The sequence below is a fragment of the Microtus pennsylvanicus genome, chromosome 7, assembly GCF_037038515.1.
Source record: "Microtus pennsylvanicus isolate mMicPen1 chromosome 7, mMicPen1.hap1, whole genome shotgun sequence".
In the NCBI taxonomy this organism is placed as follows: Eukaryota; Metazoa; Chordata; class Mammalia; order Rodentia; family Cricetidae; genus Microtus; species Microtus pennsylvanicus.
Window position 1 is genome coordinate 33,785,025 of NC_134585.1, and position 26,152 is coordinate 33,811,176.

The 26,152-nt window shown below is 50.4% G+C and overlaps 2 protein-coding genes across 5 annotated transcripts; one reads left to right on the top strand and one right to left on the bottom strand.

Moving 5' to 3' along the window:
• Positions 1–2,455: 2,455 nt before the first annotated feature.
• Positions 2,456–7,899, top strand: Ankrd23 (ankyrin repeat domain 23). 2 transcript variants are annotated; one of them, XM_075980449.1, is made up of 9 exons: positions 2,456–2,558; positions 3,824–3,970; positions 4,095–4,223; positions 5,412–5,537; positions 5,707–5,805; positions 5,890–5,988; positions 6,140–6,238; positions 6,327–6,425; positions 6,504–7,899. In XM_075980449.1, the coding sequence occupies exons 1-9, from the start codon at positions 2,532–2,534 to the stop codon at positions 6,597–6,599; spliced, it is 921 nt and encodes a 306-aa protein (XP_075836564.1). In that variant the 5' UTR covers positions 2,456–2,531; the 3' UTR covers positions 6,600–7,899. The 2 variants fall into 2 exon arrangements, with proteins under 2 accessions (XP_075836564.1, XP_075836563.1); XM_075980448.1 differs by lacking the exon at positions 2,456–2,558 and adding an exon at positions 2,863–2,901.
• A 2,758-nt stretch (positions 7,900–10,657) lies between these two features.
• Cnnm3 (cyclin and CBS domain divalent metal cation transport mediator 3) lies at positions 10,658–25,818 on the bottom strand. 3 transcript variants are annotated; one of them, XM_075980446.1, is made up of 9 exons: positions 24,549–25,818; positions 19,005–19,148; positions 17,806–17,952; positions 17,311–17,480; positions 17,086–17,182; positions 16,645–16,778; positions 16,122–16,260; positions 13,571–13,669; positions 10,669–12,734 (listed from the first exon to the last, which is right to left on the bottom strand). In XM_075980446.1, exons 1-8 carry the CDS (start codon positions 25,783–25,785, stop codon positions 13,620–13,622), a joined length of 2,118 nt encoding a protein of 705 aa, XP_075836561.1. In that variant the 5' UTR covers positions 25,786–25,818; the 3' UTR covers positions 10,669–12,734; positions 13,571–13,619. The 3 variants fall into 3 exon arrangements, with proteins under 3 accessions (XP_075836560.1, XP_075836561.1, XP_075836562.1); XM_075980445.1 differs by lacking the exon at positions 13,571–13,669 and having other exon boundaries at positions 10,658–12,734; XM_075980447.1 differs by lacking the exon at positions 10,669–12,734 and having other exon boundaries at positions 13,497–13,669.
• Positions 25,819–26,152: the final 334 nt, after the last annotated feature.

Sequence of the window (26,152 nt, forward strand, 5' to 3'; positions counted from 1 at the left end):
CTTGCCTTGAGTTGTTTGGCTTTTGGTCATGGAAACTGGTGCACACACCATAGACAGCAATGTAGCAATACCTCTTTAAGTGAGCAGAGCGAGTAGTTTTGACTTCTTTGTAGCAACATAGGAAGATTTGTTCTTGATTACAGAGTTGTCTATTTACAGACTCATTTACAAACTGTGCAGTAGGGCCCAAGGCCCTGGGTTCCCCGGCACTGACAGAACAAGAGATGCATTAAAATACAGTGTATAAGCCGGGCGGTGGTGGCGCACGCCTTTAATAGCACTCGCGAGGCAGAGGCAGGCGGATCTCTGTGAGTTCGAGACCAGCCTGGTCTACAAGAGCTAGTTCCAGGACAGGCTGGAAAAACCTGTCTCGAAAAAACAACAACAACAAAATATATATACATACATATATATATACATATATATGTATGTATATATATATATAGTGTATATTTAAAAAGAGAGCGCCTACCATGGCGGCGAACATGTAATCCCAGGACTCAGGAGCTTAGGCAGAATTATAAGCTTGAGGCTAGCCTGAGCTACAGTTTGAGACTGTGTGTTTGTGAGAGAGACAGAGATAGACAGAAGGGAGAGAAGGGGAGAGCACAAGACTGACCTACTGAGAGAGAAAAGACACAACTGACCTGCTCCCCTGCAGCAAGGGGTCGGGCTCGGCACATCACTGGAATGTAGAGGTGGCAGTGTGGCAAGAGGGCCACGTGGTGCCCACAGTGTGACAATTTGCAGATGGCATGTGCCATGCAGACACGAGGGAGAGCTGGGAAGATGTGGTTTCCCTGGACCACAAAAGCAAGAATAATCAAATAGGTCTTTAGTTTTGTTTTAAAAATAGAGAGTAAGTATTTTTTTTCTTTTTTGACCTAGAGATGTAATACCAGTTACCTCTGTGTGGTAAAAACTATCATTTTCCTTTAAAAAAATTTTTTTTTGGTTTGGATACAGGTATCTGAGCAACTGCGAAACTTTAACCCCAAGGCCGTCTTTCTTCAGCCATCTCAGTGCGAGGCATTTTGTTTGTTTATTCTTTGTTTGTCTGTTTGAGACAGATCTTTCTACGTAATCCTGGCCTCCTGGAACTGACTCTGTAGACCAGGCTGGTCTTGAACACAGAGATCCTCCTGTCTCTGCCCCCAAATGCTGGGATTGAGGTGCTCCACCAAACCCATCCAAGTACTAGAATAATGCTCAACCATGCCCAGCTTCATCAGACGTGGGACAGTGGAGGCAGAGCTAGTCCAACTTTCTTGTCAGCCTCCCTTCCCACGGAGTAACTGCTTCCCTCCTCACAAGGGAAAACAAAAACCGAAAGACCCGGGCTTCTTTAAGAAGTTGTATTTCAGCCAGGCGGTGGTGGCACACGCCTTTAATCCCAGCACTTGGGAGGCAGAGATAGGCAGATCTTTGTGAGTTTGAGACCAGCCTGGTCTACAAGAGCTAGTTCTAGGACAGGCTCCAAAGCTACAGAGAAACCCTGTCTCGAAAAACCAAAAAAAAAAAAAAAAAAAAAAGTTGCATTTCCTTAAATTCTCTTAAATTCATGAGGCCGACGTGGACAACAGGCGCTCTGGTAACTCTCTGTGGTCTCTGGGCCTCCTTTAACCACATTTTCCCCTTGTGCTTATTTGGGTCTCCCTGTTCATCTTGCTTTCATGCCGGAGTCTTGTTTACTGGGTATCTGATTTCCTTGCAAAGGTCAAGTTGGAATTTGGGGCATAGTAGAGTGAAAAACATTTCTGGCTTCTGAAGAATTAGGAATTTGATTTTTGTTGGCTGAAGACAGTTTGCTTTGTGGCTGGCTGTCATGATCATTGCTACAGCCCGGGACTTGGAGCGGGTCTCCCTTGCCCTGGTGAAGGGCATGCTTCCTGCCCAGAGAGTATCTGGTGTGGACCTAGAAGGCTTCTTCAGCCCTATAAGGACCGATGACAGGCTGGGGCAGGACACCATGTGCTGAAGGACAAATCTGGGAGGGAAGGGCAGCCTTGAAACTAGCCAGAGAAACCCAGTTTCATCATGTAGGTCCAGGAGAATTCCCAAGGCATTAGGTCAGCCTCTTCTGTTGTCCTTCCTGAGGTCCTCTGGATGCCTGCCTTGTGCCCAGGGTCTAAGCTGGTCTTGGCAGTGGCACAGGCAGCCCGATCTCCATTGTGAGTCTGGGTCCCACCAGTGGGCTCTGAACTCAGAAGAGTAAGAAATGTTTCCCCTGGGCCTGGCCCAGGCATCCCAGCCCATGTGGTGGTAAAATGACTCTCTGGTAGATGGGGTGTGTGGCAGGTGCAAGGTAGTAGGTGTCTGAGGAGGTTGCTGACTCAGCTCCAACAGCCCCTTTTCCTGCCCTCAGTGGGCCATGTTCCCAGACTGTATTTTGGTTAGTGTGACAGGGCCCCAGAGTCATCTGGTCTGGGCACAAGCTCTGTCCTTCCCCACCCACAAGAGAGAGCGCTCCCATAAAAGGGCTGAGCACTCTGCTCCCTTCGCTGGGCGTGTGGAGAGCAAGGGGGGGGACCATGGACTTCATCAGCATTCAGCAGTTGGTAAGGACGCAAGGCAGGTTACTGGTCCTCACCAGTAACTCAACACAAGGTGTAGGTGGTTAGACTTTACAGCTGGCTGAGGGCAGACAGCATGGTTCTTTCCTGCCCAGTTCTCATGTTAGCGGGTATCAAGAGAAGGGAGACAAATGGGAAAGAAGCCGGGCGGTAGTAAATGGGAAAACCCTTGTGTTACTGAGTTTGTGTTTGTTTGTTTTTGGTGAGTGTGGTACTGGGGGTCCATCTTGGGGCTTCACATATGCGAGGTTAGCACTCGGTCATAGACTTGCACCCCCAAGTTTGTAGGTGTGCCTTTGTCTGGATGGTGGGAAAGAACCAGGAAGTGGTGAGTTACTCTGGAATCCACGATATAGCTGTATCATCTGGTTGGAACGTTCTGGAGGGTCTGGCACTTTAGGGGTGGTATTCTTCGTGTTCCATGGGCAGTGAGAGAAAGTGACGCAGTGTCAGTTTGGTGGCAGAGCATGGTGGACATGAGGCACGTATACCTCACTGGGGTGCAGTGGCCCCAGCTGGCTCCTGGGAGGTGGACCGCAAAGCCCACTCCAGGAGACAGGAGGCTGTTGAAGCTGATGAGTTAGAGGAAAGCCTGGGATCTTCTGTTCCTCTCTGCAGCATTCTCACCCACAGCCTGCACCTTCCTCCCTGCTCCCCAGCTCCCTGGATGGCTAAGGGGCTGGCTGGGTATCAGCTGTGACCAACTCTCGGGGATGGTTTGAGCCCATTTTACAGAGGCAGAAACATACTCTAAGACCCAAGGGCTGAACGCAGGGATTTGGAATTTGGCCAAGGAGCTTCTCTTGTCTAAGCTTGGGTCAGGTGGCAGTATGGCATGCCATAGGAATCGAGGCAGAGAAGCCCAGGGTGGAAGCTAAGGTGTCATCTGTCTGAGCTCCCAGGCATGAACCCAATATAGACAGACACCAGCCTCCCTTCACTCTGTGATTTGCTGATAGTTGACAGCAAATCCCCTGGCCTTGGCCACTGCCACAGTTGGTAAAAACTGCAGATTGTGTGTGTGTGTGTGTGTGTGTGTGTGTGTATGTGTGTGCGCGCGTGCGTGCGTGTGTGTTTGCACCAGCATTGTAGCCCACCAGGAAATGCTCAACAGGAAGAGTCAGGCTAACTCCCAGATTCAAAACTGACCTTTGTATGTCGGATCTCAGCCATCCTGCTGTGTCCCACAACTGATTCCCAAGCAGCCCTCCAATGGTCCCGTTCCTTAATCTATTCCACGTGTCCTGCAGGTAAGTGGAGAAAGAGCTGATAGGAAAGTGTTGGAGTTTGGACATAGAGTTCCCGATCCTGGAGGCTGGCCTAGGGACTGGAGGCTGGGACCCCAAGAGGCCGTGGCCCGGGAGAAACTGAAGTTGGAAGAAGAGAAGAAAAAGAAAGTAAGTGCCTTGGAAAGGGGTTGGGCAGTGTGGGTGACTATGAGCAATGAGGACCTAGAGCAGAGCCTGCCCTGAGACCCTACCCGGTGACTGATGTCTGGCCTGGGCATGTCTTCTGCCCTAGCTGGAAATATTTAACAGCTCCAGACTGACTCTGGACAATATGAAAGACTTGGAAAACTTGCTTCAAAGACGAAGAGAAAAGCGACTGAGACACAAAGTCCCCCCCAGGGAACCTGAGCCTGTGGTTGAGGTGAGTGAGGAAGGCTGGTGTTCCAGAGGCAGAGATGGCCTCCCGTCTTGGGGGCCTGGGAAGAATGATCTAGGGGCTGTAGCTACTTAGTCAATGCATGGGGAGCTGCACGGAATGCTTGCGGGCTTTCTTCTCCTTCTATAGGGCAATGGGTTAGCGCCTTAGCTTCTTGCAACAAAACACCTGGCAACTTAAGGGTTATTTTGGCTCACTGCTCCAGAGTATAGTTAACTGTCTCACTGCTGCGGGGAAAGCATGGCGCTCCAGAGTATAGTTAACTGTCTCACTGCTGCGGGGAAAGCATGGCGGCAGGAGCTTGAGGGAGCTGAGAGACTGACTCTGTGTACCAGTGCTTGCCTGTATGTACACATGTGCACCGTGTACATGCCTGATGGTCAGAGGAGAGCATCAATGCTCTGTACAGGTAGATGGTTGTAAAGCAACATGTAGGTGCTAGGAATTGGACCCGAATCTTCTGCAAGAGCAACAAGTGGTTTTACCTGCTGAGCTACCTCTCCAGCCCCAATGCTCACTTCCTGGCTGTCTCCTTTTCCTCAGCCTAGGACCCCAGCCCATCAAAAGGTTCTACCCACATTTAGAGTGGTTTGCAGCAGCGGGCCTAACCTTGATAACCTCTCACTGATGTGTCCAAGGGCTTGCCTCCTAGATGACTCTAGATCCGGCCAAATTAAGTCTCACAGGCAGCCAGCTGTAACCAAGTGCTGGCCACTGAGGACTTAGCCACACAAACAAGCCATTCCAGTTTGTTCAGAGCTAGATGTGTAGTCTGCAGGGCTATTCTTCAGCATCCACTCACCTGCTCAGCTTCTCAGGGCTGCTGGCACTAGTGCCTCCTGGTCTGACACACGACCCGTCTCTACCTTTTCCTCATGCTGTGTGTCTGCCTGTATCCAGTGTCTTTGACATAAGGACATCAGTAATACAAGAAAGGGGTCTACCCTACTCTAACACATGCAATGACTATTATTTTCAAAAAGGTCATATTCTGAGATACTGGGATTAAGATTCAGCATATGAACCAGAGTATGGGAACAATCAGTGCAAAACACCCATTTCTCATTCTTTATCCCCCGAGAATTGGTGTGCTGGGCCAGACTGGTAAAGCAGAAGTGACAGGTGCCTGAGGGCCAGGGAGTAACTTAGTTCCGCCTTGTTCTGCTCGCCCAGCCGCAGCCCCAGGTCCCACTGGAGCCAGTGGACCTGGACACGTTCCTGAAGGCAGCTGCCGAGAACCAGGAAGCCCTGATTGACAAGTACCTGACAGATGGAGGGGATCCCAATGCCCATGACAAGGTAGGGGGTGGGTGACTGCATTTCCGACACCTGGATGTGCCATCTTGTACATTCTAGTCCTCGCCTGGGACACTGGGTAACTCCGAACTGTTCTAGGAACAGAAGAGGTGGGGGTGGGTGGCTCTAAGGAGTAGCTCTGCTCTCGGCCTAATCTTGTTTCTCCTCCCAGCTCCACCGCACAGCCTTGCACTGGGCCTGTCTGAAGGGCCACAGACAGCTAGTGAACAAGCTGCTGGCGGCAGGGGCTGCTATAGAGGCACGGGACTTGGTGAGAAACGGGACGGGGAATGTGGAGGCTCTAGTTAGGCTCTGCAACCCAGCGGGTCAGAACACCTTGGTGCTTTGTGTGCAGCTGGACAGAACGCCTGTATTCTGGGCCTGCCGTGGAGGACACCTGGACATTCTCAAGCTGCTGCTTAACCAGGGGGCTCGGGTCAATGCACAGGACAAGGTGAGGGACCACTGCCGCTTTGGGTGGTAATCTGTTAGGGACAGACATTAGCATACAAGGAACAGATGTTCCCATTGGAAGAAGACACAGCCCTTTTGGGTGGGGTGGAATGGCCAGCCCAGATCCAGCACTGCACCCCACTTCTCCCTAGATCTGGAGCACCCCTCTTCATGTAGCAGTGCGCACGGGCCACACTGACTGCCTGGAGCACCTCATTGAGTGTGGCGCCCACATCAATGCACAGGATAAGGTGGGTGTTTGTGAGCAGCTTAGGGCAGGCCGGAGGCCATCTGTGTCAGCATTGGGCCTATAGCAGTGACCAACTGGTCTCTCCACAGGAAGGGGACACAGCACTCCATGAGGCTGTGCGCTATGGGCACCACAAAGCTACGAAGCTGCTGCTGCTCTATGGAGCCAAGTTGGGCATGAAGAATGTGGTGAGTGCCAGGCAGGCACCTGTGCTGAGGTCGGGGTGAGTACCTGGAGACAGACTGACTCAGTATCCTTGTTCACAGGCCTCCCTGACACCAGTGCAGCTGGCACGAGACTGGCAGCGGGGTATCCGGGAAGCACTACAGGCCCATGTGGGGCACCCCCGTACCCGGTGCTGATGACTTTGACCTGTGGGTCACTCCTAACTACCATTCCACACCCACTTTCCCACCCACCTCTAAGTGGTTCTCTGCTCCAGTCCCTGATTCCGCTGGCTTTGCTGCTTTGCCTGAGGCAGCAGGTAGAACAGGCCCCCTGGGTTTCAGTGAGGGAGACTGTGTTCCCTGTCACGGCTGGAGCAGAACCATAAGCAAGAAGTGGATCCAGACAAGAGCAAAAGCCAGAACAGGAAGTGAACAGACCGGCACTACCCACAGCTGGGTCTAGGCCTCTGTCTACCAATCCTTAGATCAGGAGACTGGCCTTGGCCTGTTCTGTAGAGATTCTATGTGGCCAGCAGCTGCAGGGTACAAGAGAAGAAACAGGCTACCTAAGTGCCAGGCATTGGTGCCGCTCACGCTGTCCTTTAGGTGGAGTTTCTCCAGGGACTCCACTCCTATCAGCAGCAACCCTGAGAGCATGTGGAGTAGTTCTAGGCACCTCTCATCTCCAGACTCTGGGGGTGGTTCTGGCAGGCTGAGGGGCATGACAACAGGATCGCAGCCCTCGGATGTCAGTGCCTACCAGGTTGCCCCAGAAGCTGGAGACTGGTGGACTGGAACTAGTGTGTACTCTGGGAAAGCCCCACCTAAAGGGCAGCTCTGCTTGTCTTATGTGAGGGTAGGGTGCCAGGTGCTGGGGATTGCTTGTGGCCCACTCAACTTTTGGGGCGGCGGCCCGCAGCCCTAGCTTACCTGAGGCTCTATTGCCCCCCTGGTACTGGGGAAAGCACCTGAACCAAGCTCTGTGCCCTGCACACTGAGTCGAGCACCTTGCTGTAGGACATAGTCACAGACCCATGCCAGCTGGTAGTGTAATGAGGACTTCACACAGGCACATGCTCCTTCCCCTTCCAGCTGTTTCCAGTTCACTGGTGCACTTGTACTACTGGCAGGGCTGGCCCCTAATATGCCAGAAAGTTGACGTTGGGCCCTCCACTGAGGCCACAGGCTGAACAAAGGGCTAAAAGGTGAAGGCTTTGCCTCCCTCACACAGCTCTGAGCTGACGTTCATTTTGGCAGCCTCTCTGCCCGTTACTATGTGAAAGACTAGTGCTCCCTCCTAAAGGCACAAACCTTTCTGTGGGCAGGCCCTGCCCTGTTGTGACACAGTGGGCACCTAGACAACCTGTGCCGTGGGCAAGACAGACATTCAAGACTACTCAATATGACGAGCCCTCAGAAATGAGGACACTTACATGACACACAGCTACCTTTTATACAGGACACTGTTTTCTCATTAAACTGACTACCCACCGCAGCCGAGTTGTCTTATGGGCACTGGGAGGAGGCAGTGCATCGGGCTACATGAAAAACCAAACCAAAGGCCTTGTCATCCTCCACGACAGAGATCAGTGCAGCACTCATGTCACCAAATGCAAGGCATGCCTTACACATATCAGGGAGCGGGAAGAGAGGGTCCTGGCACTTGGCTCTCATGTTCTGGACCCACAATTTTTAAAAGTCCTGATGTCGGCTGGGTATGATGGCACATACCTTTAATCTTGGCACTTAGGAGGCAAACCTATCTCTGAGGCCAAGGCCAATCTGATCAACATATTGAGTTCCAGACCAGCCAGGGTTACACAGTGAGACCTTTTCTGAAAATCCTAATGTCTAATGTTACTAGGTCAGAAGCCCTGGAAGGAGGATCCAAGTATTAGTTGAGGACATGGCTATCTACAAATACTAGCAAATTGTAAGGACGTCTAGGTAGGTGATGGGTGATAAATACCTACCTTAATATTAATAGTCCAAGACCTCATGACACAATATAAACAAAAATCTGATTTTCCCTAATACCAATGAACATTATGGATACAAAAAAAAAACATAGTACAACTTTTTTAAGTTTAAACCTTAAAAAAAAAGTAAACTGCTGAAGCCTACAAATGAAAATGTTGACATAGACATAACATGTTCATGGACTAGAAGGCACAACATGAAAAGATGTCAGCTCTTCCCACGTTGAAAACATACAGGCTTAACACAGTTCTTACCAAAATCTAAGAACGGTGTAAACAAGATTATCTAAACTTTGTAAGAAAATGTATACCCTAAGCAATTTTGAGCCATACATGGTAGCTCCTGCCAATAATCCCAGCACTTGGAGGGCCTCAGGAAGATTGCTTTGTGTTGCAGCTTAGATTTAACACAGTGTGGGACAAGGCACACAGCACAGGCAATGCATTGAGACTATATATGAAAAAAAACACCCAAATTCTGAAAAATAAAAGAAGGTAACCATGATGTTCCATGGTTATAAATCTAGCACTTGGTAGGCTGAGGCAGGGGGACTGTGAAGTCAGTTTGGCCCACAGACTGAGACACCTCCCCACCCCTTGGGGGGTGTTGTTAAAATAGGTTTCTTCTTGGAATTCATCCTGTAGACCAGGCTGGCCTTGAACTCAAAGAACCACCTGCCTCTGAGTGCTAGGATTAAAGGCACACCATCACACCCAGCTTGAGACCCTAAGAGAAAATTAATGGGGGGAAAAAGGGAAAAGTGGGTCCAACTTCAGTGATCCTGAGTATAGTGGATGATATATCCACTCTAAGGTGATGTAGTAGACAACTCAGAAACAGTCCGTCCCTCCCCCCCCCACACACAAATACACCCAACAGAGGGAGAGATGCCTTTTCAACAAAAGGACATCCTTAGGCTAAACAAGGAATGGGGTGGGGGGAGCCAGAGAAAGCAAGTTTATGAATTTGAGGCCAGCCTGAGCCTATAAACAAAACCCTAAATACCAATAACAAAAAACCAGCTGTGGGGGCCAGAGAGGGCTGAGCAGCAAAGAGCACCAGCCCTGGCTGCTCCTCCAAAGGACCGGGGTTCAGTTCTCAGCACCCCTAACTCCAGTTCCAGGGAGGATCCGATGCCTTTTGGCCTCTGCAGGCACTAAGCATGTATGTGATGTACAGACATGCAGGCAAAACACTCATATTCATAAATTACAAAACAGCTGTGACCAAGCCTTATTTATGGAGATATTAATTTAAAATGGATCACAAGCTTACATGTAGAACAGGAATTCAAACTGTTAGGGAAAAAGGTAGACAATTTTTGAGATCTAGAACAGCTGGATATGCTGAAAGCACAAAAGAAAGTTTGGTAAAATGAATTTGACCACAATTAAAAACCTTTGTTCCAGATAAGACCATGCTATAAGAACACAATCTAGCCGGGCGGTGGTGGCGCACGCCTTTAATCCCAGCACTCGGGAGGCAGAGGCAGGCGGATCTCTGTGAGTTCGAGACCAGCCTGGTCTACAGAGCTAGTTCCAGGACAGGCTCCAAAGCCACAGAGAAACCCTGTCTCGAAAAATCAAAAAAAAAAAAAAAAAAAAAAGAAAAGAACACAATCTCACTGTTAGTATGCTGTTACTGTGAGCGTACAACTGAGATGGGCAGCTCAGAGGAGCCTGGGGCTGCCTGGTCCTCTGGGCCATGTACATTCTAAGGAGGGAAAACATGGCAGAGGCCTCTTCACCTCACAGTCATCAGGGAGAGGGAGGAAGAGGCCAAGGCCCCAACAGTCCCTTTGAGGGCATGCCCAGTGACCTCAAAGGGATTAAGTCTTTAGTGCGCAGGCCTGAGGGGACACTTCAGATCTAGACTACAGCACTACAGGCTTAAAATCTCTGCAAACCAAACATCCAACAAAGGGTTTTAGAATCTGAAGTTCTCAGACAAAAAAGGGGGGGGGCGGCGGCAAATGAATGGGCAAGAACACAGACACGACACCAAAGTGAAAACATGAACAGATTCATGTATAGTGCTGGATTCCATCAGGAAAAGCAGGCGAGAACCACAGTGGTTCTGGTGGTCACTTATCTCACTTACCTTATAGCTGAAGTAAAAAAAACAATGACCATCTGGAGGATTTGAGAAACTGGATCCTTCCTATACTTTATGTAGGAATTGAAGGTTGTACACAGCTACAGCCAAAGGCCTGAAAGTTTCTTTTTAAAAGATAAACAACCTAGCAACTGTACTCCAGAGTCAACACCAATCTTCACACCAAACTCTGTACATGAATGTTCATAGCAGCTTTATTTAGAAAAGGCCAAACACTGGAAACAACCCAGATGTCCTCTGACGGGGCAAGACACCATGGAACACCACTTGGCAAGAAAGGGAACAAACTACAGACACAATGAGCTGGGTCAATCCCCAGGGCACTGTGCTGAGTGCCACACACTGCACAGTCCTGAAACATTCTTGAAATGACAAAACAGAGATGAGAACAGTCTAAGAATGGTTGCCAGGGCTTAGGGATGGGGCCGCTGGCTCTGAGTGGCAGTCCAGGGGGTACCCTGGTAGTGGCAGGACAGTGGGTTAGACTTGGGTCTACACAGGTGCCAGGTACCATCTGCACCAATCCAGGCTTTGAGACTACATTCTAGTTTGTGAGATAGGACCACTGAGGAAAAGCAGATAAAGGGTGCATGGATCGTATCTTTGTAACTCCCTATGAATCTGCACGTACTATAAAATACAGAGTCAGGTAAATAGGAAAACAATAGCTCTAAGTGAATTTTGGCATCCTACCTTGGAATCCTGCAACAGAAAAGGATATTACCAAAACGAACAAACAAAAGTAACACCCAAATCAAGTCTCCAGTTAAAATAGTATGGCACCAATGTTAGCATTTTAATTTTGATAAATGTAACAAGGTTATTTAATACGTTAATAGTAGAGGAAGCTGAGTACAGGGCACGTGGAACTCTTCTATGCATCTAACACTATTTCAAGCCCATAACCCTGGTGTTCATGGTGACTACCTCAGAAGCCCAGCAGGGCCCAGCTATTGAAGGTTCTAATTGGCCAGGTGATTCTGAGGTGCAGCCAAAATGCAAAATTCTGTTCTGGGGAGAGATGATTTAAGTATTTGCTTCCAACCTGAGTTTGTTCTTAGAGCATATTCCTTGAGAATATTTTCTCAGCATACCACCGTTCCCTTGGCCTGCAAGTCTCACTTACCAGGACCCACATTCTTTTGAGGAAAGTTCCAGAAATCTCCCTTCCCACCCCAACCTATGGTCCCAGAGCTGAAACTGTTGAAGGAAAATGTAGGTAAACTAGAAGAGAAAAACAGAGCTTTCCCACCCCTGCATCCCCAAAACACCACCACTGGAAACAGAAAACCTTGACTTCTCAGCAGGTGACAAAGAGGAATCGGGTTTGCAGACAGTCCTCCCTGACTGCTGCTCACCACACGGTACAGCGGCACATCTCCTGGGCTTAGGACAGAAGTACAAGGCAGGTACAATAAGCGGTCACTCAACACTGACTTCTAGCCTTCCACCCATGACCTCCAACAGAAACTGACACTACCATTAGTGGCACTCTGCACAGGTGGAGGAGAAATGCAAGCTGACCCCGGGCCATGCTGGGCAGGCTTCCTACTGTGTAACTGGGCCAGCCTGCTTATGACTTCAGAAGGAGTCAGAGAAGCCACCTCCACAGGAGGGAGCAGAACTAGGGCACATATTTATTGGGGGAACCGTGCTCTTAGATTTGGCACATGGAAAAAACTGGAGTGTATGAATCAAAATATGGCATTGTAAAGGAAGCCAAAAAGTACATGACAGGGCCATAGATTTGAATCTCCATCTAAAGCCGGCACTCTTGGTTTGCTCACAAAGTGATGCCAGCAACAGAGGGTTGGCCAACCAAAAACAAAGAGAGGCCAAGGCCATGTAAAGGCAGTAACTGTGCACTCGCATGGCACCTAGCTCAGGGAGGTATAGACACTGTGCTATTACAGCATCAGGGGAGAAGCTGGGGACTAGAGATGATGCTGTTCCTTCCATCCCCAGACACAGGCTTCTGAAGGACTGACCTGCCAATCCAATCTCCTAAGGGAAGGCAGGGTCAGCTGCAGGCCCAGGACCCACATCTTATAATGGCCATCTAAAACGTGGCCAGAATAGGTGGAGACAGGCTGGCATGAAGCTCCTGATTGACTCTCCCCAGCTCCCCACACGCTCGTCCATTTCCAGCTCAGGGCTGCCTGACAAGCAGTTACACTGCTGGGTTCTGCCCAGGGCTCTCCTCCACTGGGATGCCAGGTCTGTTGTTGCTGAACCCTAAGGGGGGGAAAAAGAGAATGGTATTCACACTAGTCAAGAGAGCAGGCTCTAGCAAAACAAAGTACTGAACCTTTAGGACAAAGAGAAACAGCTTGGATAGATGGGCCCCCAGGACACCTCAGGAACCATCAAAGCAGAGTCAGGAACATGGTCAGTAGGCCTCAAGAGAGAAACTCATTCCAAGGGCAGATGTCACCCATAAAGGACAAAGATAAGCTATTGATTTTTTATGTCATTGGTTTGTGGGTCTGCCCTTCCCCCACTTCTTTGGGGCAGCAGGGGTTGAGACATATGTATGGAGGTCAGAGGACAACCTGTGAGATTCAGTTCTTACCTTCTACACATAGGTGCTGGGGACTGAGCTTGGGTCATCAGGCTTGGTGGCAAGCATCTTTACCCACAGAGCTATACTGCCAGCCCTTATTTTGTTTTGAGACAAAGTCTTGCTGGCTGGCTTGGAATTCACCATGCAGTGCAGAGTGACCTCAAACTCAAGGCAGTTCTTCTGCCTCATCCTCTGGAGTGCTGAGATTATAGGTGTGAGCCATGGTACTTAGGGGGTGCTATGTATTTCTGACTCCTGGGGGCTCAGGCAGCTATGCTGGGCAAAAAGAAACTTCCGTGGATGATCAAGAGCCCCTGTGCTACAAGGAAGCCTTGTGCTCCAGGACTAACAGGTGTGTCATGTAAATACATAAACATTAAATACAGTATCCCTCCCAACTCCCCCCACCAAAAGAAACGCACCACTGCCTGGGGAAGCTGTCTGTAGTGCCTGCCAACAGCTAAAGGATGGGGAAAGTAAATCAAAGAAAAAGGAAACAGATATTTACCTTGGTGTTTTCTTAAAACAAAAAATGCTCACTAGTCCACAGTCATTTATCAACTGCAGTGTCCAAATGTGCCAAAGAGGGAAAGGCCTACTGGGAAGGCTGAGAGAGCGGAGAGAAGAGAGAAGAGGAAACACGCTGTTGAGTGGCAGTGGGCCTCAGCTCCTCGGCGCCACGCGGAAGGCTTGCTGGGGACCACGGAGGGAAGTCCCGATCACAGGGCTGCCAGGGCCAGGAGTCCCAGGGTCAGAAAACTCAGAAAAGGGCCAAGAGTTTACATTTTGCAAGTCACCATTGCCACTCAGAGGCAGCCAGACAACCCCAACAAATGGGTGGACTCTAATAAAACCTTATTCATAAACTCTGGAACCTGGCCAAACCAGGCTTCCAACACCATAGTTTGTTGATCCCTGATATAAGTGGGGTTTTTTTTGTTTGTTTGTTTTTCTTTTCTTTTTTTTTCTCCAAGACAGGGTTTCTCTGTATAGCCCTGGCTGTCCTGGAACTATGTAGACCAGGCTGTCCTGAATTCAGAGATCCACTGGCCTCTGCCTCTTGAGTGCTGGGATAAAAGGTGTGTAACTGCCACCACCTGGCCCAACCCCTAACATCAATTTTAAATTCTTATACCTTCCAAATATTTCAACAAAAGCACTTTTCTGCCAGGGATTTAGTGCCCAAATCCACCAGGACTGAGTCTCTCTGCACTAGTTTAAACGGTGCCCTCTGAAAGCAGCACTGTGCAGTAACTCAAACACAGGAAGACCCCAGAGTTAGGCAAATATCAGGTCACACCCAGGTGAAAATTGGCAGAGGTAGATAAACCATTAAGGAAGAAATGGCCCTCAAGCCACTGTAAATTACTCTTTGTAAAGGATGTCCAAAGAATGGGCAAAGCCAAGAGGATTACAAATTCTCTACAGACTAGAGGTACAGCTCAAATGGTAGAATGCTGGCCTAGGTGTGCAAGGCTTTACGTTTAACCCCCGGCACCTGGAAAGAAAAGCAGGCAAAGGAAACGAGGAGGAGGGAGCTAAGGGGGGGAGGACAGAATGAGGAAGGGGAGAAAAATCCCTGGCGGAAGATACTCTTTATCTTAAAAAAAGATTTTATTTATTTGTTTGTTTATTTATTTATGTATAGTGTTCTACTTGTGTGTATGCCTACAGGCCAGAAGAGGGGACCGTATGTATGTATGTATGTATGTATGTATGTATGTATGTATGTATGTATAGTGTTCTACTTGCATGTATGCCTACGGGCCAGAAGAGGGCACCAGATCTCATTACGGGTGCTGTGACTCTCCACGTGGGTGCTGGGAATTGAACTCAGGACCCCTGAAGAGCAGCCAGTGCTTTTAACTGCTGAGCCATCTCTACAGCCAGGAAGACACTCTTAAGGAGAACTATCCTCCCAGTTCACATTTATACCTTGAATATAGCCCATGCAGTCTGAGTTAGTGGTTGGAGCCAGAAAACATTCATGTTTTAGAAACAAGTCTTGGTAAGGCTAATGTGACTGTGTATACTTCTGTTTTGGGGTTTTCCACAAAATGCCATGGTGAACACTGACCACTGTGTGAACACAGTGAGAGATACCTTTCTGAAATTGACATTGCTTTAAAATGGAAGGTGACCCATGCCCGCAGCCAAGACTGAAAGGCAATGCCTCACAGCTGTCCCTAGTAATACCTAGAGCCAGAGCCCATAGGAGCTGAGCCATCATGGTGGCTCAGGTGGTCAGAGGTTTCTGCCCTTTGTGCCTTGTGTCACCTCTTGATTAAAAAAGCAATTTCTACTGTAAGATCATGTTTGTGATTTTAAATGTGGGTCTCAGTGACCACAGCCCTAAGTCCCCAAGAGGCTGTCTAGCTCTGGGCCCTCAAACCCCACTCCTCATCTGTCGGACAAACCCAGCAATTCCCACCTCTCAGGATGTGGGCAGCTTCGCCGGTGAAGATGGGGTCAGCTCTAAACATGGTTCTTGCAGAGTAAATACCTGGTAAGAACTTGGGTCCCTTGGGTGGCAGAATAGAGCTAATTCCGAGGTTCAGTTTGGCAAGGATCAATAAACTCAAGAAACAACAGAAAGCCTTTGGCCTTCATTACCCAAACCATAGACTCTGAGGCAGCCCAGTGCCTACCCATAATGCAATCTACCCCCAACCCAAGTGCTTTCTGCATCCAACTCTACAGAACTTCACTACCAACATGTGCTGGCCCAGCTCCACAGCAAGTATTCCCTCAAGCCAGGGCCGAGAATAAGCCAAATCTTGATTCTCTAAGTGACCTGAGAGTTTCTAAACTGAACATTTTCCCCACTTATCAAGAACTAATTAAGTTATCTCTAAGAGGCCAGAGAGAAAAGGTGTTCTGCTCTATTTTGAGTGCCACTTGATCGAGTAATTTAAGCTACTCCAAACAGCAAGAAGGGAAAGGATGGGCAGAGAAGCAAGGAAACAAGACAGGGGAGCAGGGAGCACAAGCAGCACAGTAGCAGGATTTCCCGTGACCCCTGGACCCCAACACTGCAGGATGTTCCGTGTGGGGCTTACCTGCTGTCTCAGTGGACTTATCACCAAGGAGCCTGGTCTGGCTGCCTGGGATGGCGTGGAGCTCAGCATTCTCTGGGGACGGAGGCAAGCTTTGGGCTCGGGAAGCCAGGAGTGCATTAAGGTACTGCAGCCGTGTGACCTAGAGAACAGAGAAATTACACAGCAGGTGCAATCTGTGAGATAGATACACAGCAGCTCCCACCTCTGACCTGCACTAGACAGGCATGAGCACGACCTTTAAACGAGTGAAGGGCAGAAAGTCTTTGAGCCACATGGTTTTGTTTTACAGCCAAATTTTAAGATTTTAAGATCTATAATGGAGAGATCAGGTGCAAGGCCTCCAGACATGCCCAGACCCCAACAGCCCAACAGTCCAGGGAGAGGGGGAGGTCCTACCATTTGGGATGTGAGCCTGTCATCTTGTGCTGAGTTCACTCTCCAACTTCACAGTGATCAGCTGAACTAGCCCCTTGGGAGCACAAAGTCAGTTAAAGTAGCACCAATGTGTAGCCCAAACAGTCACCTTAATGAGCTGCAGGTCAGAAAGAGCCCTCACGGTGTAGTCAGGACAGTATGTGGAGGAGCGAGTGCTCTCAGTTGGTTCAGGCTGCAGGTCATGGCAGATGAGCTGGCGTGAAGACACCGGGGACTGGTGAGCTATGGAAGGAATAATCAGAGGCGGTATAAGGCAATGGGACAACTGCACAGCCTCTAGGGCCCACCCCTTAAGTCACCTTTGAGAGATGGGTGGGAACATGGAAGACCATGAAGAAGCCACCTTGAAACGTTTGCAGGGACTGAGTGGGCTACCAATATAAACAAGGCAGAGATGCTGCTCTGCCCGCTTACACTGCCTAGAGACAAGAAGCCCCTTGGGGAGCAGAGACACAGGCTCTTGCCAAGCCAGTGTCCTGGGCATGAAGACCTGCTGTAGCATCCAGAGTGTCTGCTAATCATGACTTACCTGAAGACGGAGCTGTCAGAGCAGACACTCCATAGTATGTGAAGGCCCCATTCTCAAACTTCAGGCCCTCTTTCCCAATTTCCACCTCGACCTTGCCCTGGGAGGAAGACAGAGGAGGACAGGTTATCTCTCCCATCATATAAGAAAGTACAGGAGAAACCACAGCCCCAACTGTTTAAGAGTGGCTGTCTGAATCTGTCTCCAGGTTTGGGCAACCATGGTTACCTGTAAGATGAGAATGAAGTAGTCCACCGGCTGGCTGCGCTGGTACAAGTAATGGTGTGCGGCCAGGCGGTTGTTCTCATCAAACCTCACCTCCTGATTGACACTGGGATGCTTCAGCAGATGCAGCAAGACTTTCTCGGAGATTCGCAATGGGCTGAACACATCCACCTCTGCTCCACGGTGGGAGAAAGGGACAGTGTCCATTGGGGCCCAAATGGCCTGTCATCACACCTGCCTCCTGCTGCCTCCTGGGCTCTCCCAGTGGTCCCTGGGCTGCGGTAATCCATACAAGAGCGCCAAGCAGGGCATACAACATGGGCCAGATGAGGTTCCCAGAACACACCTTATCAAGAGACACCCACTAGCTCTGCAGAAGGAGGCAGATGCTCTTCGAGAGCCTCCAGCTCACTAGAAGCCAAGCTGGTGTCTGGTCTGGGTGGTTTCTTGACCCTCTGGGTGGTGAGACCAGGGGCAAGGACCATCCTTCACCCTCACCTCGGGAAAGGAAGCGCTGGGTGGCCAGGAGCAGCTGAGGCGAGATTTTTACTTTATATTCATCATCAGACACCTTGAATAAGGAGAATTCCTCCTTCCGCTTAAGAGGGGTGCTCAGGGCAACAGTCCTCTTCTTCACCTTGGTGTCTGCAGAGGCAGAAAAGATGGCATGAGTGGTGATCAGCACGCGAGTATGAACACAAACAGAGACAATGGCACTGCCATCCACTCCTTCCTGCCAAGGTCCAGGGATTTCAGGGGAGACATCACCAGGGCCCCAAGGAAACATCCTTGGCACTGCTCCCTGCAAGACACCGAGCTACCATGCCCACCACACTATAATCCCAGTGCCTAGGACAGAGGAGGCAACAGCCACACTTCTAGCCATGCCCAGAGGAGGTCTGGCTCTCCTGCAGAAGAGACTGATGCTATGGAGATCTTTCAGATCCAAGTGCTTGAAGATCAGCCACAGCAAACGGCAGCAGATACCCTGGTGACCCTACACTGGTTCAGGAATTGAAGACACAGGTGTGGCAGAACAGGGTCCCAAGTGGCCATGTGAGGCCCCAGCTATTAAGCATGGGCTCTGCGTCTGCCCGACAGAGTTGGCAGTCATCCTTAGAAGAGGAAGGTCCCATGACTGTCTGCTACAGAAGACCTGCTCAGCAGCTGGTTGTAAAGAATATTTTTTTTTTATTTTTTTGGAGACGGGGTCTACTATACATCCTCTGTCAGGAACTCAGAGCTACCTGACTTTGCCTTGCTAGTATTAAAGACGTGGAATTTTTTTTTAAGCCTATATGGTGCAGGTGACCATACCCAGCCCCATTCGAGCTAGATAGATACTCTACTATTGAGCTTCACACCCAGTTCAAAGAAGGCGTTAAGGAGCTATGCGCAACAGAATGTGGGCCAGCAAAAGCAGCAGAAAGGCACTGGCCAGTCAAGGGCAGACACTTCTTTCAGTGATGGAGAGCTGTTACAAAGCCCCTGCTCACACAGGGGCCAAAAAAGTCAACAATGGGACAGTCTGCATGGCTTATAAGGAGGGTAACAATGGCCCACACCATAGTAGGAAGATAAGGTCTGATGGAGCTCTAGCTAGTTTTCAGCAGCATTAAAACCCACTGGCCCCTGAATCAGACATCTTTCAGGCTGCTGGGAGGGCTCTTGAGTTAGAGAACAAAGGTCAAACTCACGGTAGTCTTCAGACTCGTCCAGGATCTCAGACCTGATGATCTCCTCAATGACGTCCTCCAGCGTGACCAAGCCCAGCACCTCGTAGAAGGGGTCGCCCTCCCCTTCATTGTTCACCTTCTGCACGATGGCCAGGTGGGACTTCCCTGTAGGAGAGAACATGTATTTGCAGCCTGCAGGGCCTCCCAGGTTTTCTTACACCAAAAAACAGAAGATGCTTCTACTGAGCACACCACACCCTATCCTCTGCACACCAGTGAGCACACGAGGGCCTCATACCTGCTATAAGCACTCTAGCCCCTGCCCTGAGCTGTATTCTCACAGCCCTCTTCTTAACCGCCCCCCCTTTGGTTTTTTGAGACAGGGTTTCTCTGTGTAGCCCTAGCTGTCCTGGAACTCACAGAGATCTGCCTGCCTCTGCCTCTTGAGTGCTGGGATTAATGGCGGGCGCCACCACTGCCTGGCCTGATTTTATTTTATTACTCATCTATCTGACTTTATTTTTAATGCAGGGCTTCATTACTGCAGCCAATGTCCTGGCAATTACAATGCGCCTGCCTCAGTCTCAGGAGTGCTGAGATCAAATGTACACTACTGTACTTAGTTTTCCCCTTTTGTTTCTTGAGGAAGGGTCTCACTATACAATCTCAGTTGGCCTGGGATGTGAACCTCTTGCCTCTCTAGTGCTAAGAGGGTAGACATGCATCCTCAGCAGGTTTTCCCAATTCTGGATCTGCCCCTCAGGGGTCTTCTAGAGGATGGGACTGGTAAGTGTGGGCATTTAGAATCCGCAGTATATCAAGAAGAAGAACTAGAGCTGGAACATGCCCCCTTGCTCCTGTGTCTTTCTCATTTACTTTCCTATTGGCTGATTTAATGAGGACAGAAACGCTTGACAAAACCCAACTCTTACAGGGCTGGCAAATGTTGGAGAAACTTCACAAATTTACTTGGGGTCACAAAGTGTTTTCCATCCATAAAACTTTATGTCTATCTCAAAGACAGAGTACAAGTTATATATGTAATTTAAAATCTTTTAGTAACATTTTAACACTATGTTATCCAATAAAGCTAAAGTACCATCCCAACATGTAACCAACATGAAAACACAATATATACTTTACACCTCTTTTTATGTTTTATAACACACCTTTGAAACCTGATATATATGTGCCTAACACTTGTAGCACACAACAACCCAGAAAAGGGTCCACTCAAGGGCACCAGAGTCATAGATGGGTTAGAGGGTTATAGGATGGAGACAAGCAGGTCCGAGGCAAGGTGACGAGAACACACACTGGCCCAGAATGCCTCGGCCTTCACATGAATCATGAAATATAAACCAAATAATGCATCTTTCTTCAGGAGGCTTCAACGCCCCTGGGAAAAGATGAAAGCCTCTCAGGAGGAAAAGGCCACATGCCCCTGATAACTGCTCATTCTGTTGAGTCAGAGGTACTGGGTCAAAGTGCCAGGTTTCTAATTCCTTCCAATCCTTGGTGATAGTCCTGGAACTAACTCAAGCTAGCAGGCAGGTGCCATTTCCTCAAGGAATACAAGGAATTGCTCTGCCATGGAATACGAACTTGTGAGGCCAGGCAGGGAAGGTCAAGAGTGCAAGATGCAAGTTTTGGCTTCTCAAAACCAAAGTCTGGGTTCTAAAAGGCCACTCAGAGCAGAGAAGCCTCAAGGCAGCTCCCTCCTTCCAAGAGTGAGTCCTTTTCTCCAACATGCCACGTATTGAAAGGGATTAACCTCTCCGGTGCTCTCAAACTTCTTTGAAAAGACTCACAATTCTGTGACCTGTTGGACCGGGTAGTTCAATAATAAATGGAAGGAGTCCCTGGCCATATGACTACAGAAGATAGAGAGCTTGGAGGGACAGAAGGCCTTTTATAAGGAAACAACAGGGAGAAAGAAAGAGGGGCTGGAGGAATTAACATTTTGTCTCCACTGGACAGGACTGGATATTCCCTAGGGTACAGTCTGGCTAGACCAGCTCCACAGAACCATGGCAGGTATGACTGACATGACCTGATGAATTAACCATAAACTGGAAGGCTCTAGAATTTTCATTTTAGTTAGCAGGCTCAAAAGTAGTGTAATTATTTGGATGCTGGAACACTGTGTGTATGTGTGTGTGTTGTTGGGGATAGAAACCAGGGTCTTTCTCACCCCTCCATCACTGACCTATGCCTCAAGCCCCCTTTGATATCTCCTAAAGCTATCATGTATGTATGCACACTGAGAAAAATCGTGTGGCAACATCCTTCCAGCAACTGGGCAAAGCTGACTCATCTCAGCACCATGACAACCCTTGGCTCGACAGACAGTAAACCAGACCTCATCCCTAATCCTTTCTCTGCTTCAAGAGTACATGCGGTTGACAGGGAAGAAGTCAATGGGTTGACTGCTTGCTTTACTCCAAAGTACTCTCTCTGTCAGGCCACTTGTGCACAAAACAATCCCTGCAAGGGGCACCTCTTCCCCAGTTTACAAAAGTCCCAACCTAATGCTGCTTGAAATAAGCACATGGACCAGCACTCCCACAGGGTGCTAGACGAGGTACCACAGACTCAAGCTTCAGGAAGATCAGAGGCCACCACATGGACCAGGGCTCCCACAGGGTGCTAGACGAGGTACCACAGACTCAAGCTTCAGGAAGATCAGAGGCCATCACAGTCTCAGATGCTTGTGAGAGGGGAGAAAACTGATCTAAAAACTGTGACATCAGGAAGACTGTCACTTGTTCTTAAGAGGGAAAATATAAAGAGCTGGGCCAGAAAGGACCCACACAAGGAAATGTAGGCCAAGGAAGCTCCCCATTCATAACAGGACCAAAGTCAGGGGACAGAAAGGATCCCACTGATCTCTAGGTTGTACCCTGCTCCTAGAAGGCATGTTATTGGGAAGCTTCTGGGATAATCTATTTAAACAGAGAGGCATTCAGCCCCAAATCCTTCAGTATCAGGATGCTTGAAACCTGCCTGCTGAGTCCTCCAGAGGTCAACCCCAAATCTGGAGCAACCACACCCATGGCCTTCCCTGTGTGTGACATTTCCTTCTTGTTGACATGTCTAATTGACATGTCTTTTTCCATCCTAAACCCAAAAGCAGAAGGTTTCTCCCCTGCCACACATTCTCCATCCTTTGGTCCTCTGCTGGTCACTGATCCCTGGGCTCTACTTTGCAACTGTGCACAGTGAGGGAAGGCCATCCACATTCAGTCTCCCAATTACTCCTCTGCCCCAGATCCACAGATCAAGGACAAAAGCTCAATGGCAAAGTGCTTGACTAACAAATACCTGGCTCTGGGTTCCTTCCCTAGCACCACGAGGGAAAAAAAAGTTAAAGTCATTCTGATTGCTGACCTCTCTTAAAAGGTGGTCTGCTCTCTTAGCCCTCAGGACATCCTAAGCTTCTGGTTCCTCTTACTCCTGGGGTCCAGAATGTTCCTCCTGTGTGCTTTGTGTTCCACTTTCTGTACCCCTCCTGTAGCCCAGGAGATAGATTACTTTTACGCTGACATTTGAATCTTCACCTCCTCTTCAATTTTTTGTTTGCAGTTCATATCAGTTGCCTGCTAGGAATCTGCTCCTTGGGACACAAATTCCAATGTAAGAAAACACCTGCTCCTGGCTCCAGCCAATACTATCGTACACACAGGTTGCCTCCAGTACTAGCTCTGGCTCCACAGCCTTAGCCAAGCAGCAAATGACCTCTATTCTACCTCCCTGGTCACCTCCTCAAGCCAATGTGGCACACTTCCTGGGTTCCCCTCACCACTGCTGTCCACATCAGCCACTCATCAGTAAAAACCACTCTGGGTTACAATCTGGGTGTAGGAAACACCCAGCACTTTAGAGTGACAGCAGCCCAGACAGACCCTATCCACTCCCTAGGAAGAGGCTGCAGGACCAAGTTCTAGGAAAAAGCCAAGACACACCTGAGAGGTCCTCCAAAAGACCAGTCTCCCACTCATCCATTCATGGTCTACACACAGGTAGACAAAGACAAAGGGAGACCGGGCATGCAGAGTGCCCGTCAGAGCCTGGCACACACTGCACTCAACACAAGAGTGTGTTCATTACCGAGAGCTGCCTCCTGTACTGACTGTCCTGGGGCTCACTGAGTGGACCTGGGGCCAGAAAATTTGCCAGCTGCCCAGTTCAAGGGGGTTGTGCTCCACCCACTTCTAATCACACATTCCAGCCTACCTAGAGCCCTGGTGTGCATCTCCCCTACCCTCCAAAGAGGCATTAGCAGGTAGGCAAGGAACACTCAGGCTCTAGAAAGCACCCTGAGGATGAGGATAGAAAGCTATACTGGAAGCCACATCCTTTTGATTCCCCCTCCCCCTCCAACCTTCTCAGGTATCATGCACTAAGTGAGCATACATATACGCAAGCAAAACACTCATAACCATAAAATAAGTAAATCTTAAAAGCTGCTTAAACAAAGCAGCGAAAGGAGTTGGTGAAAAATGTCAAGTTAAAGGAGAATCCCAGAAGCTTTAGGCAGAGAAGGGGGAGACTGGAAATTGGAAATGGGGAAGAGCACCTGCCTGGCATGCGTGAGCACCTGGGCTTAATGACTGGTGATGAAAACCAATTTAAATGAAAGAGATGGTTTAGCTGTTAAGAGCATTGGAGGACCCAGGGTTCAGTTCCCAGCACCTACAGGACGGCTAACAACTGTAACTCCAGTCCTAAGGAACCCGGTCCCCTCTTCTGGCTTCCATAGAAATGGCATGCAAACGGTATCCAGATATAATACATACAAACACTCATACCCGTAAAAATAAAAATCTCAGGGAAAAAAAAACCTTTAAGGGAAAAAAGCCAGAAAGGGTAATTAAATCATTATTCATGATGTTGCTTTCAATGACATTAAATGAAAGTTTCCTCGGTACCCGTAGAGAACTATTTATGAGTCCTTCCTTGTCCTGCAACCTGGAAGGGCCAGAAACATCACAGGTCCAGCTAATTTAATATTAAATAGGCGAAGATAACAATTTCCAGTTACCATAGCCTTCTGACATCCTTTTAGTTACTATCCAAGAATCTGGGTGAGTCTGGAAACCCAAGCGCACAGAAATGGCCCAGGAGAAAGAAACCTCTGGGGTTAGAGCCAAGTAGACAAGCTTGCTGCCAACTGAGTGAGAGGGACCACGGGAGGCTTTTGTTCATTCATTTACTTTTGAGGCAGAATCTTTAGCCCAGTCTGGCTTCCATCTTTCTAAGTAGGTAGGCCACCACCTACTTAGTGACTCAGGGCTTCGTGTATGTTAGGCAAGCACTGAGTTATGTCTTCTCTCTCTCTCTTTTTTAAATAAACAGTGTCTTACTACACAACCCAGACTGGCCTGGAACCACCTTCCGATCCTCCTGCATCAGACTTACACAGTACTTCCCTTCCCATTTCTAAAAGATGGTCTTGAATTATTCCCAAAGGTCATTCCAGGACTCGAGGCCACCACTTTCTGGAAAAGGTCAAGTCCTAGTGACCTGTCCAGTGGAGTGAGACCCTTCCCACCATCCCCTTACCTCGCTTGAACTCCTCCAGGACAGCGTCCAATTTGGTGTCGTTGAAGACAAAGTGGAGGGGATGGTTGTAGAAACGGGTGATGGTGCTGAGCGGCGTGCAGTCCTCGGGGTCCACGAAGGCCAAGTCCTTGAGATACAGTATGTCCACGATGTTGGAGCGCTCCTCCTCGTACACCGGGATGCGCGTGTGGCCGCTCTGCATGATACTGGCGAGGACGCCGAAGTCCAGGACAGCGCTGGAGTCCAACATAAAGCAGTCTTCGAGGGGCGTGAGCACGTCCTCCACGGTCCGATAGCGCAGCACGCCCTTGCTGAGATCGCTGTAGGGGTCGCCGCCGCCGCGCGCCAGCTCCAGCACGCGCTCCCGGAGACGCCCCGGACGCGCTGCCAGCTCCAGCAGCTGCCCCACTGGCAGCGCCACGGGCAAGGTGAGCAGCACCGCCAGGCGGCTGAGGCCCAGCGCGCGCGGCGCCAGCGCCAGCGCCCAGCGCCCGCTCACGGCAACCGGCAGCACCTCGCCCACCAGGAACACCAGCCCAGCGCAACCCAGCACGGCGGGCACGGCTCGCTGGCCGGCCGCTCGGTACAGCAGCACCGCCAGGGCCGCCTGCGCCAAGCTGGCCAGCAGTAGCAGCGCGCCCAGGGCGCAGCCGGCCCAGCGCCGCGCGGGTTCCAGGCGCCGCGCCGCCGCGCGCTCCGCCTCCGAGCCGCTCTCGCGCAGCACCTGCACCTCGGCCGGCGCCAGCGCCAGCGCGCTCAGCTGCAGGCCGCGCGCAACGGCCGCCAGGGCCAGCAACCCGGCCGCCCCCAGCCCCAGCGCCCAGGGCGGCGCCGCCTCCTCGGCCGCCCCGCCGCCCGGTTCCACTCGCACCGCCAGCAGCGCGGAGCGCGGGCGCCCGGCCTCGGCGCGCAGGCGCAGCAGCGCACGCCACTCGCCCGTGGGGGCGGCCGCCTCGTCGGGCTCGGTCGCCCGCCCGCCCTCGGGGCAGCCTGCGCCCTCCGGGGCCACCCAGGTCCAGGAACTGTTGGCTAAGCCCGAGCAGAAGAGTCGCAAGCAGAGAGTGGCCTCCGGCGCTGCCCTTCCGCGCAGTGAGCCTGCGCCCGGCGCGCTGTCCTCCTCCATGCAGAAGCCCAGCAGTCCCGCTCCCGGCGCCGCCTCCCCCGCGGTGCTGCCCAGACAGAGCGCGGCAAGCACCCAGCCCAGCCAACCCGCCACAGCCGCAGTCGCCGCCGCCATGGCCTGCTACCCCTTCTGGGCCTCAAGCGCAGCCTACCCCACTCACCCGCGCCTCCGCTGCTGCGGCCAATCGGCGCAGGCCTTCGCGTCACTTCGACCAATAGGCGGCCGGCGAGGGCGGGCTCCGGGGAGAACTAGGCTGCGCCGGGGAGTAAACAAGCGGCGCGGGGCGGGCCGGGGGGCGTGGGGCTTGGCCGGCCAGGGAGAATTTCGAGCGGTGGTCTGGGACGGCAAGGGTCCCGGCGCGTGTGCAGGAGGAAAGGAAGCTTGTTGACCCCCTGGCCTGCAAGGCTTAGAGATGAGTAAGAACCAGGGACTGGACGCAGGGAAGCCAGCGGTTCTTTGTTTATAAGATTTATTTTCTAAT

Bases quoted from the DNA above. Each gene is read 5' to 3' on its own strand.
- Ankrd23 (XM_075980449.1), top strand. From the start codon at position 2,532: ATGGACTTCATCAGCATTCAGCAGTTG. The intron at 2,559-3,823 runs GTAAGGACGCAA...CGTGTCCTGCAG, and splicing joins TCATCAGCATTCAGCAGTTG to GTAAGTGGAGAAAGAGCTGA. The intron at 4,224-5,411 runs GTGAGTGAGGAA...CTGCTCGCCCAG, and splicing joins AACCTGAGCCTGTGGTTGAG to CCGCAGCCCCAGGTCCCACT.
- Cnnm3 (XM_075980445.1), bottom strand. From the start codon at position 25,785: ATGGCGGCGGCGACTGCGGCTGTGGCGGGTTGGCTGGGCTGGGTGCTT. The intron at 19,149-24,548 runs GTAAGGGGATGG...TCTCTCCTACAG, and splicing joins CCTGGAGGAGTTCAAGCGAG to GGAAGTCCCACCTGGCCATC. The intron at 16,779-17,085 runs GTAAGTCATGAT...TTCCTTCCATAG, and splicing joins TCTGACAGCTCCGTCTTCAG to CTCACCAGTCCCCGGTGTCT.